This window comes from Argentina silus (genome assembly GCF_951799395.1).
Source record: "Argentina silus genome assembly, chromosome: 4".
Taxonomy (NCBI): domain Eukaryota; kingdom Metazoa; phylum Chordata; class Actinopteri; order Argentiniformes; family Argentinidae; genus Argentina; species Argentina silus.
In genome coordinates this window covers 12,502,113-12,517,826 of record NC_139658.1, presented here as the reverse complement: position 1 = coordinate 12,517,826, position 15,714 = coordinate 12,502,113, and the positions used below count along the sequence as shown (strand labels likewise).

The following is a 15,714-nucleotide window of genomic DNA, read 5'->3' as shown; positions in this document are numbered from 1 at the left end:
AATTCACTTTCCATCACTCCAAGCTGTGGATAGAGAGAGTGAGGGAACTCTAACATCTGTGTTGTCACAAGGCCACACGCTCAATGTGACTTCAACCATCAAACACAAACTGCTATCAAACGTATGTCATGCTGATGCCCGATGACAAGTCATAACCAAAATTCACTAATTAATTTGAAGTTTGGAGAACACATTACACACACACACACACACACACACACACACACACACACACACACACACACCACACTTTATTAACATTTGGCTTAATTAGCAATGAGGATTTTGCCTCCGATGTAAATCTCTTATATTGGCAATCCATCTGATTAAATATTTAAAAGGCCATATGTAGAGGGATGCTTGATGTTTCTCTGTAGACTCCCATCCAGTGTGCCATTGATACAGCAAACTGGCATGGCCTCAGCTCTTTGATCAACCTCTATCACTCCCACCAGTTAACAGTCCCCCATGCTTCCTTGTTTGTCACATCACTCTTTACCTTGCTCCATGGCCTTTTAATGTATGACCTATGGTGACCATTTTAGAATTTTATGTCAACTCTTCATTTGGATGTGATTCTGATGAATGCAAGGGTTCGAGTTCTTTCAATTCCAATCTAGAAACTACGTTCAAAGCACAGAATTGTCGCCTTTGATGTGCTGTATGAGTTTTTGGCATCCAGGCAGGTTTATGTTTTGATCTGACAGTGTCTCTGTGTGCTCATGATTTTTCTGGTTCGTATTTATTTTGAGTTATTTCTGGGGAACCACTGCCGCTGGGTTGCCATGGAGAGGAGACTTTTGTTCCTGTGTGGGAGACTTTGGGTGGTGGTGGAGTTGGAGCTCTTGGTGCTGTAAAGCCGTGGGCTGTGGTCTCTCCGGCACCTGATTGAACACTGTCACATTGAAGTGAATGGGGCTTTGAATTGAGCCCTGAGGAACCCCTTGAGGATATTGGGCTGGGGAAATTGTTTAAGTATTTGGTTTATTGGTCCCCTTCTTCTCCACCTCTGATTCTTCAGTTGAATGCAATCCTTTCTGTTTTTAATGTCTTCCTAGGCTCAGTTATCAACCCACACCCTTCTCTCTCGTCGTTGTCCTCTCTCTATCACTCTTACTTTACTGTTAATCTATCATTCTCTTTCTCTTTCTTTTTCTCTCTCTCTCATTCTCTCTCTCTTTTTCTCTCTCTCTCATTCTCTCTCTCTTTCTCTCTCTCTCTCTCTCTCTCTCTCTCTCACACACACACACACACACACATGCAAGCACAGACACACACGCACACATGCACTTGCTTTTAATGACTATGAGTCTTTACACAGGTCAGTAGGCTACTGTGTATTCCTACATAGACTTCTATTATACACCAAAATAATTAAATGTCCAGAGCAAAGAGGATTGTGTCACGTTCCCGAAATAAATTAAATCAGAGCAAATACCAATTTAAAGGAGGAACAACCTGCCAACACTGTTTATTGAGATGTATGAGCTGGAACCAGCAAGTTAAATTAGCTGGCGAAGAAGGTGACAGTGTTTCATTTGCCAACACTATTCATTCAATACAGTCAATTGCTTCTCATGTGTCTCCCATCCCCCTATACAAAAACAAGTGGGGTAAAGTTAACAGTGCTTATAATGACTTTGCATCAAAAATGTGATATTGAAGAATGATAAATGATAAATCTAACTGAACTCAAATGTACATTATTAGATTTTTCAGCACAGTCCTTGTCCCCCACCTCTTCATTCTCATAAATGTGCAACACACAAGCAGCCAACCTGGCTCTTAAATTCTTGTAATTACGTTCCGCTCCACATCTTGAGCACCTCTTTGCCCTGGTAAGATTAAGATTCAGATGAAACCGCTGCACTGGTTCCAACATCCTCCCACTCCCACACTCTCTCTATCTCCCTCTCTCAGCCGTATCTGCATATCTAAATATATTTGCTTAGTGGTTTAATATTACTGCTCTCTCAATCAAACATCTCAAGGCTGCCACTCACACCACCCGAAACAGACACAAGACCTAGGATATGTACTTCATGAACCTTTATTTCTCTTGCCTCTGTATTTGTTTTGTGTTTGCTATTGTTTCTCCCCAGAAATACAAACCTACCCACTCTAATGCCTGGCAGTGTTGTAGAATGCAATTTGCTCTCTTGAAGACGATCATTGAATGATTGAGTGATCATCAAAGTCCTAGACCAGTGGTGGACAACTACGGTTCTGGAGGGCTGCACTTTTTCACGAGGCAGCACCATTGCTCCTAAAATAAAACATTTAAAAATGTTTAGCAGCACCTCCTAAAAATAGGGGTTTTAGTTAACAACACTACACCTGGGAGTAGTAGGTCTTTAAAGGCTGCTAGATATGAGGGGTGAGTAAAATGAATGACAGCAAATTTATATATAATAATATATGCCATTTAGCTGACGCTTTCATCCAAAGCGACTTACATTGCAGTGAGTGCACACGTTTCAGTGTATATGGTCCCAGTGGGAATCAAACCCACAACCTAAGCGTTGTTAGCACCATGCTCTACCAACTGAGCCACAGAGGACCACTTACAGAGAAGCAAAGTGGATTTCATCCAATTCTAATCACCTGACAATCTAAAAATGTGTCCATATGGGCTGCGTTATTGCTTACCCACATCACGTCTGTGTGCAGGTAACTAACCTGATTGCTGCCTGGGTGCGTCATCTCTCAAACATGTTATTTTTTCCCCTTACAATTGGACAGATTATGGCCGTTTCACAGAGATGCCTCTGAGCTGGAACAAATACCTGAACATACTGCAATACTCCAGGGCCAGAATTGCCCTCCTGTGTCTTCGGAAATTGACAATTAGCAGCAACAACCACTCAGGAATCGAACCAAAAGGGGACAGTAGTACAGTATGCCTCTCCCTCTAGAGTGACCATTTTCAAGACATTTTCAAACCATTTATATCTTTTCAATTAGACATTTCCTTTCTCTTTTGTTCTGTCTTTGCCACCCGCAAGGAGATTTTGGCATGTCAGAGGCCCAGGCTTGCATAAACATTGAACATAATTTCCACTGTGGGGTGTTTGATCTTTGTCCAAATAGATAATTAGCTGAGAAGCCTTTAGCGTGCCACCCACGGTCTCCCTGTCGCCCTCATGCCAAGGGGCAATGCTGCGAAAGGTGGAAACTTATCAAATTCTTCAGGCAGACTTCCTTGCACCTGGCATCGGTGAAGAGGGGTCCTGGGGTTAGCGTTGCGAGCATTTTATCGGCTAAGGCTATTTATAGAGCCATTACCCCTCGGGTTATCAGCATAATTTATTTACTGACTGACTGGGACTTAGTGAGAGGGGGGGGGTGTGGTGACACTTTGTCTAAGTGGAGTTGTTGTCCTCTGAGAGAAATAATGGTTCTTCTTTTCATGTGGCCCAATGAGTCATTATTGCTTTTTCCTGTAGGCTATACAAGTAGATAATGCACCTGATGTAGCTTTCAAGCTTACCTCGCAATACTGTATACTTGATCTACAAGAGATTTGACATGCAAATGTAGGGCAGCATTTCTGTTTCGGTGCTCACAAATGTTCCACAATTCAATAAACTAGCTTCGACAATGTATTAGCTTTATCTCACCACCATATTACTGTATGTGTTTAAAGCTGCTTCAGTAGTGTCAGTGCAGCACCTCTAACAGCTTGCGTTGCTATGTGGGTGGTGTGATGCTAAGAGACTCCCCGCCTGGTGACTCCGAGTGTTCAGGAGATGGGAGGAGGGGGTGGGGGTGGGGGTGGGGGGGGGGGTCTTTGCTGGAGAGCTCTGTTCATTTTTTGGGATAGAACAAGGTTGCTCTGTATATGTATTTGACAAGAGCACACCCCTGGGTTGGTGCCTCAGAGAAAATGTGAGAGGGGGCATAATCAAAGACAACGAAAGAGGAAGAAAGAGACATTGAGAGGAAGGAGGAGGGAATTTTGGAGAGGTGCTTTCACGCAGAGAGAAAGAAAGAGAAATGGAAGAGAAAAAAAGGAAAAAGTGCCAGGAGGTCTTTTAGGGCGTTTGCCAAGTGACTTTCTTTCTTTCTTTCTTTCTTTCTCTCTCTCTCTCTCTCTCTCTCTCTCTCTCTCTCTCTCTCTCTCTCTCTCTCTTCTTTCTCTTACTTACCCTCGGGCTCTCTTTCTCACCCACCTAAGGACAAATAGACATGTTGCCAAGTGGAAAACACTTGATTATGAGGCATTTCACAGATAGCACAGACATATGCTACTGTTTTTCTCTTAGCTTTATTTCTTGGCAGGAGCTCTTTGTCATGGCTAGTAGCCACATCAATAGAAATTACAAATTAGAAATCTCTATCTATTTCCCTGACAAACCATGACTAAGACCATATGTTAGTGTCAGTGTATCTGACATTATCTTTGTGACAAACATCCAGCATATTTCTGAAAATCTGAAAAGCATGTTGACCTTCAAACATTTCTTTCTTAGGTGTGAGGCGACCAATCACACCTCTCTAGTATGAAAGACGTGTTACATCTCTGCCTGTCTACCGGCTCTCTGAAGATAATAGTTCCAGTCATTAGATTAGGGCGCTGGCGTCTTTTCCCTTTCTGGCCCCAAGAGCTGATTCACTCTTAGCTCAATCACAATAGCATCTAATTGTTAGCACTTGTAACCAAAACACAATGCAATTCAATGGGTCCTAAGTTAGCATGTTTGAAATCTCATGCTCAAATCACCTCAAAGCAATTTAAATCAAGTAATTGAGTCTGAGAGAGTAACTGAGAGAATTTTAGATGATTTGAGCATGACATCTCAAACATGCTAACTTAGGGTCTATTGGCTTGCATTGGGTTTTGGTTAAAAAATTATAACAATTAGCTATTAGTTACAGTGCCCAGATAAACAGAACCAAAGTGTTGATTGAAGTTTGTTCTTGTCCATTGACTCATTTCAGGGTAAAGAACCAAATATGTGATTTTGTAATTTTGTAACTTTAAATTAGCAAAAGATTAATTGGAAGGCATCACACTCTCTCCATAATAGAAATAATGTTATAGAAATAGAAATAAGTATAGGTATTTATGAGCATATAAGTATTTATATACGTATAAGAAATAAGAAATAAGTATTTATCACCAAACGATTAAAAAATATGGCATACAGTATATATGTGTTGATGAAATAAGGCATTAAAGGCATTTAGCAAGCATTTGCCAAGCAAAAACCAGTTTAGAATGTTTTACTGACTGTAACTCAAGTCAGGTGACATCCAGCATGTCAACATTGAGAAACACTGCACTGGAGTACACCCCCCCCCCAACCCCCCAACCCCCCAACCCCCAACCCACCCCACCCCTATCTGTTATTACTGGAGAAAGGAGGTCAGAGGATCCCTTGAGGGCTGTTTGAACTCCACACCAGCCAATATCTCTCTCAATACTTACATATTGATATTTAATAACATTAAAATATAAAACTGCATCGCAATGATTAAACAATCAATAGCAGCATACAGATTAGACATTATGATCACTGGCTCTCAAATCAGAAAGGCTGATACAATATTAGAGCCCAACTCTTTATTTACTGTATGGTAAAACATTATTTTTTTAAAATACCCTCGATAAATATGCAATGAGGCCATTGCGGAGTTTTTCATACTGAGTTAAAAATGATCTTCCAGCTTCGTGACATACATTTCATTTTGGGTTTTTTCTTTTTCATTTAGTTTTTCTTACCTCTCACGCTCAACGCTTGCCTTTAGATATTTCTTTGTGTGTAATGATGAGAATAAGCATGGCTGGGATTGTCGGAGCCGGGGTAAACGTCATTGATGAGTTCCTTTTCTCCATGCCTGTGTAACACCAGCCCCTTTGACTTCTACACTCATACCAAGTCCCACAACCCATTCATTATTAACATCAACCTAATAGCTGCTTGCTGGAGTTTTCAGTTCAACCCAGATACGATGCTGGTGGAACTGAAAATAAGCCTGATTGAGCAGTGTGTTTATAGGAGGGGTCGTGTTGCATCTTTTATTAAAATTTACAAATAGTCAGAGGTTGCTTCTGGAATTTAATCAAATGAAATCTGTATGGTGGATCAACAGCAGCGACATGGGTGTCCTGAAGGAGGGATTTTGTCCAATATGGCAACCCGTCTCACCTGAGTCTGGGAGTAAATCTCATGACAATCAGCTATGACCCATTCCTGTTTTTTCACAAGCTGTGATCTCTAAATCTCTATCTGGTAAAATATCAATGAAATGAACGCTACCCACAATGCTCCTCTTTCCCAATTAAAACCATCACCCCCCCCCTCTCTCTCCCCCTCTCCCTCTCTCTCTCTCTCTTTCTCCCTCTTTCTCTCTCTCTTAAATTTCCAATTTCAAAAGAGAAGGGGAAAGGAGGCAAGAAAAACAAACATGCATAATGAATCACCCTCTTTCTCTCAAAAAGGGCAAATGGTACATGTTTTATCACTCATTAACAGCTCCAGGCAGACAGCAGTGGAGAAGGGCACTTCTGCCTCCTCTCTGTGCGTCCTAACAAATCCTCCCCTCTGTCGCTCTCGCTTCTCCTTAGAAGTGTGCATACTGTAGCCTACTTCCCCCCAATTAAATGTGCTTGACATGGTTGGCGGTGAATTATGTATTCAAAAAACTATCTCATCACCTCTGCCCCTCTTCCCTTCACACGTATACATACAATGTCCTTTCAGGAAATTGCATTGCTATTTTTGGACCCCCCCCTCCAACATTTTTTTGGTCCCTGCTCTGGTATAGTTGCACTTTGTAGTCCTGTTTCTTGTCTGCATGTCCTGGTTCTCCAAATGGATCTTCATCTTCGCTAGGAATTCTCTCTCTCCGTCCCTCGCTGATTCACTCAGTGATACACAGATTTTCCATTCACTCATTCATAAGTTAGGGTGAGGAGGATGGTGTTGCCTGGGGGCTCTGTCTAACTTGTCTCACCTCTTGCTCTCTCTTTCTCTCTTTCTCTCGTTCTCTCTCTCTCTGTCTCACACACACACACACACACATACACACACACACACACATGCACACATCCTCTGGTGGGCAGGTCTTTACCTGATTGCGGTGGTGGTGAGGGAGGGAGGAGATGGGGACGAGTACAGGCCCTAATTGGAGTGAAAGAAGGGACTGAACAGAACCTAGTCACATCTATGACCTTTGTTATAATCACTTTTCATTGCTGTTTTTGTCTTTTCTTTCTTCTTCTTGTCTCTCTCCCTCTCCCGCACTCTGTCTCCCTCCTGTCTCCTGTCTCCCTTCTCTCTCCCTATCTCTCATTCTCTCCCTCGGTCTCTCACTAGTTTTCTCCCCCAACCCCACCCCCCCCCCTCTCTCTGGTGAACATGAAAGCTTTTCATCAGAGAGCTGGGTAATTGAATGAGCTGCTCCTGCTGTCACTCGCCCTGTTGCCCTGTCATCCCCATCAGTGGGTGACGGGCGGGCAAGGGGGGGGGTGGGGAGGGCAGGGGCCAAGCTTGTCACACCACCAGCGGCCCCCCTGTAATCAAAATGAACGTTTGCCTCCCCATGCAGGATCCCCACAGGAGACCCTATATTACTCTGCCTCACACAACACACACACACACACACACACACACACACACAACTCTCCATTATCCCCCCCAGACCTAACCCTCCCCCATCCCCCACACACCCTTTCCATGACAGATCTCTCTACTGCAGGGAGCAGGGACATGGCAGCCGTGGTGCGGCTAGAATGCATGTCATCCCTGTCGTATATGATACACTTCCTAAGACACAAAGGAAGTTTCACTGAGAGTTTAATTTGATTTCATGAGATTGCAGATGTTCCAAGTCTGCTTTGAGTCGGTAACCTTTCCACGACAAAGTAAAAGAACAGGGAAGCAGGGTCAGAAGCAAGGCCGGCGGTGATTATGGGCAGGGGTGGGCTCAGCCCACTCAAACATGCATCTTGCCCACCCAATCAAAAGTTAAGAAATTATTATTTTTTTGTTCAGCCAATGGAAAAATAGCACAGAAAATACTAGTACCGTTTCTAACTTCTGATTGGGTGGGCAGCCCTACATTCCATTCATTTACTTCATCCAAAGCGACTTACACTTGCTGTGTGGTGTATCGTTTTTTAAGCCTATAAGCAAGTCTAGTGCTGCTTCTACCTCTAGCGATGCCACTGCTAGCACTTTGGCTACTGCTCTTGTACCCTCCACAAGCACTGCCCCAAAGCAGTTTCCTCTCTCGGCTGCTTCAGACCCACCTCACACAGTATTAGGTAGCTACCCTAAGTGTGCATTCGGTGCTATATTACGATCATTCAATCCTGCCTGGTACCGCACGCGACCATGGCTGGAGTACTCTGTTGCGTGGTTTTAACAACTGGAAAGCGGCACTTGAGCGTGACAGGAGGTTACAGAAGCATCCAGCCAGTCATGTACAGGCTGCAGCCACCTGGTCTGAGCACAAATAGAGATAGAAATAGAGAGAGAGGCAACAGGGGAAACCATTGACTTTATGCTGGTAGGTAAAACACAGCTTGAAAAGAACCAGTATTATGTCAAGAGCATTGGTTAGGGCTCTAGTGTACAGACAGTAGTGCTCCTTGTATATCTGCATAGCTGTACACTCCCCCATAGCAATGTGATTTATATTTCAACAACGTATTTGTTATTTTATACAGTGATAGTAATTGCATTAGTTTGACTCCATCATACTCTTTCTATACAGCTCTCCTTTCAAAGAACCACTCATGGAGAATGTCCATCTTAGGGACGCTGGAACAACAGAAACCTTAAAGCGTGACCACCGGGACACCGATGCTGATGACATTGCTGCGGGTCTTTTTTTGAAATTGTTTGAATATACCTTAGAGAAGGACAACAAGCTAGCTGATATTGCTAAGGGTATACCTAAAAATGCCAAGTACCCCTTTAAGGATATTCAAAACGAGATAACTGAAACACAACCATGCAAACATGGTTCTTAGAGAGGTCAGAAAAAGGTATGCAAATGCTGACGCAGGGTTTTGCATGAAAAGTGATGGGACTAGGGACAGGTGTAATGTTGAGAATTTGTCCATAATGATTCGGTTTGTATGTAATTCCATGCCACAGGAGCATCTGATTGGGTTGCTTGACTTGCATCAACTTGATGCTGAGTACTTGTCCACTGAAATATTGAGACATCTTTGTGATACTAGCTACAGTGCTGACAACATAGTTAGCCAGTGTTATGATGGTGCATCAGCGATGAGTGGAGTATGAGGTGGTGTGCAAGCATTGCTTCAAAAGAAGCTTGCTAGAACCACCATTTACACTTAGTGGTTGTGCATACCATGCAGGGTGAGCCATGTGCCAAAACGTTTTTTTGACCTCTCTAGTTCCCTGTATAACTTCTTCTGGCACCACGTGTCAGAAAAGTATGATGCTCCTTGTCTCAAAACACTGCTTGAAATTCGCTGGACAAGCCATTATGATGTGACAAGGTGCATTGTTGAGAATGAAGACCGTCTTCTCACTATCCTGTCAGAGATATCAGAGGATGATGATGCCACAGTTGATTTGTATCAGGCCTGTTAATTCAAATTAAGAGGTGTAATTTCTTTGAGATTGGCAAATTTCTAGTGCGAATGCTTGGTGTCTTGAAACCAGCGAATGTGATTCTACAGTCTCAGTCTGTGGATATGTGAACTGCTTGTGAGGTTGTTGGTGCATCACTGGAGTCCTTAAAAGACTATTGCTGGATAAAGCTTTCTCAGGCACCTGCTGGGGATGATTCTCATCCTCCAAAGAGAAGAACATTGAGTAAACACCTTGGTGAACGTGCTCTCAACTGTGGGTCATACATATTCTGATGATCCCACCGTCACCCCCTGTCAGTCTCTGAAAAGATCCCTGCTCAACATCCTTGACAGGGCCATTTCAGAAATGGAAAACAGATTTTCCAAGAAGAATGTAGACCTAATGACAGCCATATCCGGTCTTGTACCCAAATCTAGTGCATTTCTAGATTCCACCTTGTTGCACCCTCTGCATGTGCTTGCTGGCACTGCGGCAGACAATGTGAGTCTGCAAAACCAATGTTGGTCAAGAAATGTCCAAATGAAATCGACCTGTTCACTGTGTGTAAACACCTGCAGGAGTATAAGGAAGTTTTTCCTGTGTTGCATAAATTGTATGTAGCAGCCCTGTTAATTGGTGTGTCTTCAGCATCATGTGAGAGTTCCTTCTCCACACTGTCACGAGTTCTAATCCCCTTTCGTCGCACCATGTTACATGAAAGAAAGAGGAATTTGGTGATCTTGGGCCATGAGAAATCAATAACAAGTACCTTAGACATGGATGAATTTGTTAGGATTTTTTGCCAAGGGAAACAGGAGACTGATGTTGTAGATAGATAGATCGATGGATGGATAGATAGATAGATAACCTAACCTAACCTAACCTAACCTAACCTAACCTAACCTATCTAACCTCTGGACTACCTCCCGCCCACCCTAATATAACAGGCTAAAACTGGCCCTGGTCAGAAGGTATTACTGTGTGAAGTTATGGGATTCAAAGAGATGAATGTAGTCTCTAAGTACTGAGGCCTAACTTACACAGTTTTGTTGGTCACTGTAGTCTCTCAGACTGAACGTACAAGAACGCAAAGTTCCACTATAATCATAGTAACAGTTCAAATTAGGTTGTGTTTCCAGTATCTTCCTCATTCATTCTGGATGAAAGCACAAAGCCTGATTTACACAACAGGTGTGGGACATGGACTCATTTTGACGTTGGACATTTTAAATTAAATAAACATGAATGTAACATGAATATGAAACTTTTCTGTTGACTGAACACAGACCCTATAAACAAAACATAACAAGAAGGTGAAGGCCCTGCAAGGTGCTGATTCCAGCATGAATAACTCAGTATCCAAAAATAACAATGAGAAATTGCACACTTGGATGACGACCGCTGACCTGAGATAGAAATCTGTTTTAATTTCATTGTGAAAATTGGAGCGAACTTTCCAATTCCTGTAAACAAAGCTTTTCAGTGGGCTTGAATAATCATGCAGTATAATATCTTAACAATGGTAACATCAATGCATTCAGCAGAGGTGTACCGTACCAGGGAGTACTTCATGTGAGTGAAGCTGATATTTTAGCCGTTGCTTCAGTCTCCATGGAACTTTCTGGATCAGGCTATTATTATCAATCACATGTCACCATAGCAACATACTCATCTTCAGGAGCGAGGGGTCATATATGTGGCAACACTTCCACAGCTACGCTGTCATGCGGCACAATTCTGTCCAGGGAAGGCACACTGTTCCTGGGTAGGAAATATTGAGGTCTGGTCCCTGTGTGTCTAAAACCGGAGCCAGATGGCAGGTTCAAAAGCAGAAAATGCTGTCGTCTTCAATATCGAAACACCTTCCTCCTGAACACAGCAACATGAAAGATACACGAGGGAAGTTGAATTGGTAATTGTTTACCTTAAGTTTTGTTTGAATGTTGAGTGTATTGTTATCATACTCATATGATATAATATATATATATATATATATATATATATATATATATATAGCCTAATTAAACCACACAATTCTTAGTTTTATAACTTTGGCAAAATACGCTTATGGGCATTGGGAGGTGTGCCCCTTTTTGACCAATGAGATTGTTGCTGGTTAATATATAAGCACCTAAGAGGCCAAATGTATTGTACAGACAGTTAAGGACAGGGAAGAGTGTAAATAATGGTGTTATACAGCCATGTGAGGACAGGGAAGAGTGTAAATAAAGGTGTTACATAGCCATTTAAGGTCAGGGAAGAGTGGACTGTAAATAAAAGTGTTATACAACAGGGCGAGTCAGGGGTCCCACCAACGTACTGTAGCCACTTCTGACTAAGTGCTCGACTGTGTGGGGGAACCCCAAGCTGTGGAGGATGAATAAATACATACATTAATCTACGCAGCAGTTATTGGACTACGACTCAGTATGGTGCCTGGCTGACTCCTTTACTGTAATGAGTGAGCGTGTGTGTGTGTGTGTGTGTGTGTGTGTGTGTGCGTGTGTGTGTGTATGTATGTGGCATCCTCACCATGGGTCGTGTAACATTTTTTGTGTCAGTGTGTGTAAGCAAGTGTGTGTTTTACCTCTGAGGTTTTTGTCTGAGCTTGTGTAACATGTGTGTGGGAGAGGGGGAACCTCAGCAGGCAGTAAAAGGTGTGTGGGAAGGGGACAAGGTGAGTGTGTGGAGATCCCTGCTGAAGCACTACACACATACACACACACACACACACAAACATATACACACACATTCCCACAGACACTCTTGAAATGCACTTCACACACACTTTTGTTTATTACATTGACTTCATGCTGCTCATATCGATCATCCTCCTAGCCCACTGAGGCTCAGCTGTACTTCCAGTGAGACAAACCCATTTGTTATCAATGGAGATGTAATACCGGGTAGCTTTTAGTGGCTGTGTCTGAGGTAAAGTGTTGTCTGTGTTTGTGTCTGAGGTAAAGTGTTGTCTGTGTTTGTGTCAGAGGTAAAGTGTTGTCTGTGTTTGTGTCAGAGGTAAAGTGTTGTCTGTGTTTGTGTCTGAGGTAAAGTGCTGTCTGTGTTTGTGTCTGAAGTAAAGTGTTGTCTGTGTTTGTGTCTGAGGTAGAGTGTGAATAGGGCAGGGCTCGGTGTGACAAACAATGACTTTCCTGTAGGGTGCTGAGTTTGAGGGAGACCCCGATGTGTTGTGTGAATGTCAGTGGAATGTCTCAGTCTGACATGTAAAAGTCATTACAAAGTCCAGGGAGTGTGGAGGCTCATACATCAACATTAGTGCTTCTCATTAAAGAGGGAAAATGAGGCACAGATCAGACAGTAATTAACAAATAACGGAGAGAAGAAAAAAAAAAAGGCCCTTGTGAATTAATTATGGTTTAAATTTATGCTGTCTAGCTTTTACCTGGCTTTTATCTGGTCCGCGTGACTATACTAACAAGAGAGGTGTGTGTGTGTGTGTGTGTGTGTGTGTGTGTGTGTGTGTGTGTGTGTGTGTGTGTATATCTACGTATCTACATGTGTAGGTTCTTAAATCTGTATATATGTGTTTATACGTGGGTGGGACGTGTGTGTGTGTGTGTGTGTGTGTGTGTAGGTGTGTGTGTACGTGTGTGTACTGGAGCGAAGGGTGTTAGGGTGTCTTTCCTGACAGCAAAAAGCTCTTGTGTGCCCTTGTGAAGTAATCGTGCTGTCACACCGGGTTGGAGGGAATAGGGAAGATAAGTACACACAACAGAGGGGTAAAAGAGGGTTCAAGGGCATTGTAAACAGCCTTGTAAAGAGGCTTGTTAATCCCAAAGGTGTGTGTGTGTGTGTGTGTGTGTGTGTGTGTGTGTGTGTGTGTGTGTGTGTGTGTGTGTGTGTGTGTGTGTGTGTGGGGCTGTGTCTGTGTGTGGCTGTGTCTGTGTGTTAGCAGTCACCTCAGGCTGTCTCCAACACGTTGGAGTATGACATGGATGTTTACGATACAATATTTGGCTCCCTGAGAGCATGTTAATCATGGCATAGCTTCGCTTGCCAGGCGCATAGCTTAACGCCAAGTGGTCAGAACAAATCAGTGTGTTATATGTGTGTTGAGTATCTAACTCCCAAATAAGCACAATTACAGTCAAGGGACTTTTTCCTTGTTTCCATGGTTCTGATGTAACCTAATTGTTCAAATTAGACTTTTACCTGTAAAACAGTTGTTGCTCTTTGAGATTTTCTTCCAGCCCTGTGCACACACACCTGAATCTCCTTACCAAGTCTATACTGTAGATGAGGCTAGTCGATTACCTGATGCGTGTATTCGTGCTGGGCCAGCAAAAGCCTGCACACAATGGGGCTCCCAGAACTAGGATTCTTCGGTCTCTACGGTAGGCTTGAGGATCACTTGTCTCATATTTACGAGTTGCTTGGACATTGCATTGAAAAAGGTTGTTTTTCTTATGATAATTTCTCTGCCGTTACTGAGCATTTCTCAAAACGATTTGGGACAACAATCGAGTGGTGGCAGACAAAATATAGGCCAATTTTCAGAAAGATACGTTTTCATTCAAACAGATGGCGTGAAAATGTAGCATTTTTATAGCAAATGTTTGCGACACAACAACAACAAAAAGGACAACTTTGTTTACAACGAGATGCCCCTAGAAAATGTGTTAGTACCATAAAGCCACGCAATGAAATGTCTTTTTTGAATGTGCAGCAGTTTTAGGAGACTGTAACAGGTGTTACCTAAACCTAGTGAACATCTTTACTTTGCTATACAAATGCTAATGTTACCATTAGAGTGCATAACCTATATCAGCCAAATGATAATGTTACCATTAGAGTGCATAATCTATATCAGCCAAATGATAATGTTACCTTTATAGCTCAGTCACACATAACCTATATCAACCAAATGCAAACCTAGATAGGCTATTCTTCTGAAAACAGTCCACTGGGTCCAGTCCAAGGTCTATTACCTCTCTGAAGAGTAGGTATTAGGCTGTTTGAGAGAATGGGTAAACAACATGCCCAGTACTGAGTTTAACCTATGTTGTTTGAAGTACAGTAGCCCAACAAAGCTATTGTAGCAGGAGTCAAAACTGAGTCAGGTCAGATTTAGAGTTATGATGTTCAATCGAATTTCCTGTCTTTTTTGGCTTTTGATATCTCTAAATATCTAACTTAAAACACTGTTTTTGGTATTCAATGAGTACTTTTGAATTGCGTAGCACCTTGATATCTTAGGCAACTTTTGCATAGAAGCATTCTTTCGACGGCTGACACCTAACTTTATGTTAAGTTATTCAGAAAGCGTAGCTCACACCAAAATCAATAGAGGGACAGAAATTAAAAAGTCATCCCTGTGTTAAATTGGGAATTCCCCTCTTTTAAACACCAGTCCAGCCCATATTCTCCATTTCAATCTAATTCCACTACAATTACACTGATTGCCTCATACATCATTTGATAGAAAGTCCAATCTTTTCCCCAAAGGAATGAGTCTGTTCAGATTGAATGGGATTGTATGGCGATCAATCTCGTGATTGTAGATTGGGTTTTATGGAGAAGATTGAATAATCTATCCTCATGTGTAGAAGATGAGAAATCCCCCATCTGCCCCTGTCTGTGGAAAATCTGATTTGAGCTCAGTCCCCTGTCATTCCTCTCATCATTTCTCTGGTTAATGTGAAATGATCAGCCAACCTGGGCTTTGTCTCAGTCGTAAGGCAGCGCTGTAATAATGTGTTCAGCTCAAAGGGTTCCTTAAAACCTCTATCTATCAAACAAGGCGTGTGTGTGTGTGTGTGTGTGTGTGTGTGTGTGTGTGTGTGTGTGTGTGTGTGTGTGTGTGTGTGTGTGTGTGTGTGTGTGTGTGTGTGTGCGTGCGTGCGTGCGTACAGTATACACACTGATAGCTCAGTCACACATGGACATGCTGTAAGAAAACATAACAGGTGAGATGTGTGAACACAAAGAGAACAAACATTATTTGCTCTCACACACAAGCACACGCGCACAGTAGAGTCTCTATTGATCTTAGTTTCTTTCTTTCTCTTTCTCTCTCTCCCTCTCTTTCTCTTTCTCTAGTGGGATTCCAGGGAAGAAGTGTGGCAATATCATCTTCACTGCCGAGGAACTGAGCAACTGCAGGGTTAGTATCAAACACAGGCCATTTTGTATTTGC

At 42.5% G+C, this 15,714-nt stretch overlaps 1 protein-coding gene across 1 annotated transcript in view; it reads left to right on the top strand.

Moving 5' to 3' along the window:
• The window catches only part of LOC310803069 (copine-9-like), a gene marked incomplete at both ends in the record, with an annotated part of 65,800 nt that overhangs the window by 31,677 nt on the left and 18,409 nt on the right, over positions 1–15,714 (top strand). Inside the window, 1 exon segment of the mRNA XM_083667705.1 lies at positions 15,618–15,681. Coding sequence (XP_083523831.1) covers positions 15,618–15,681 — 64 coding nt within the window.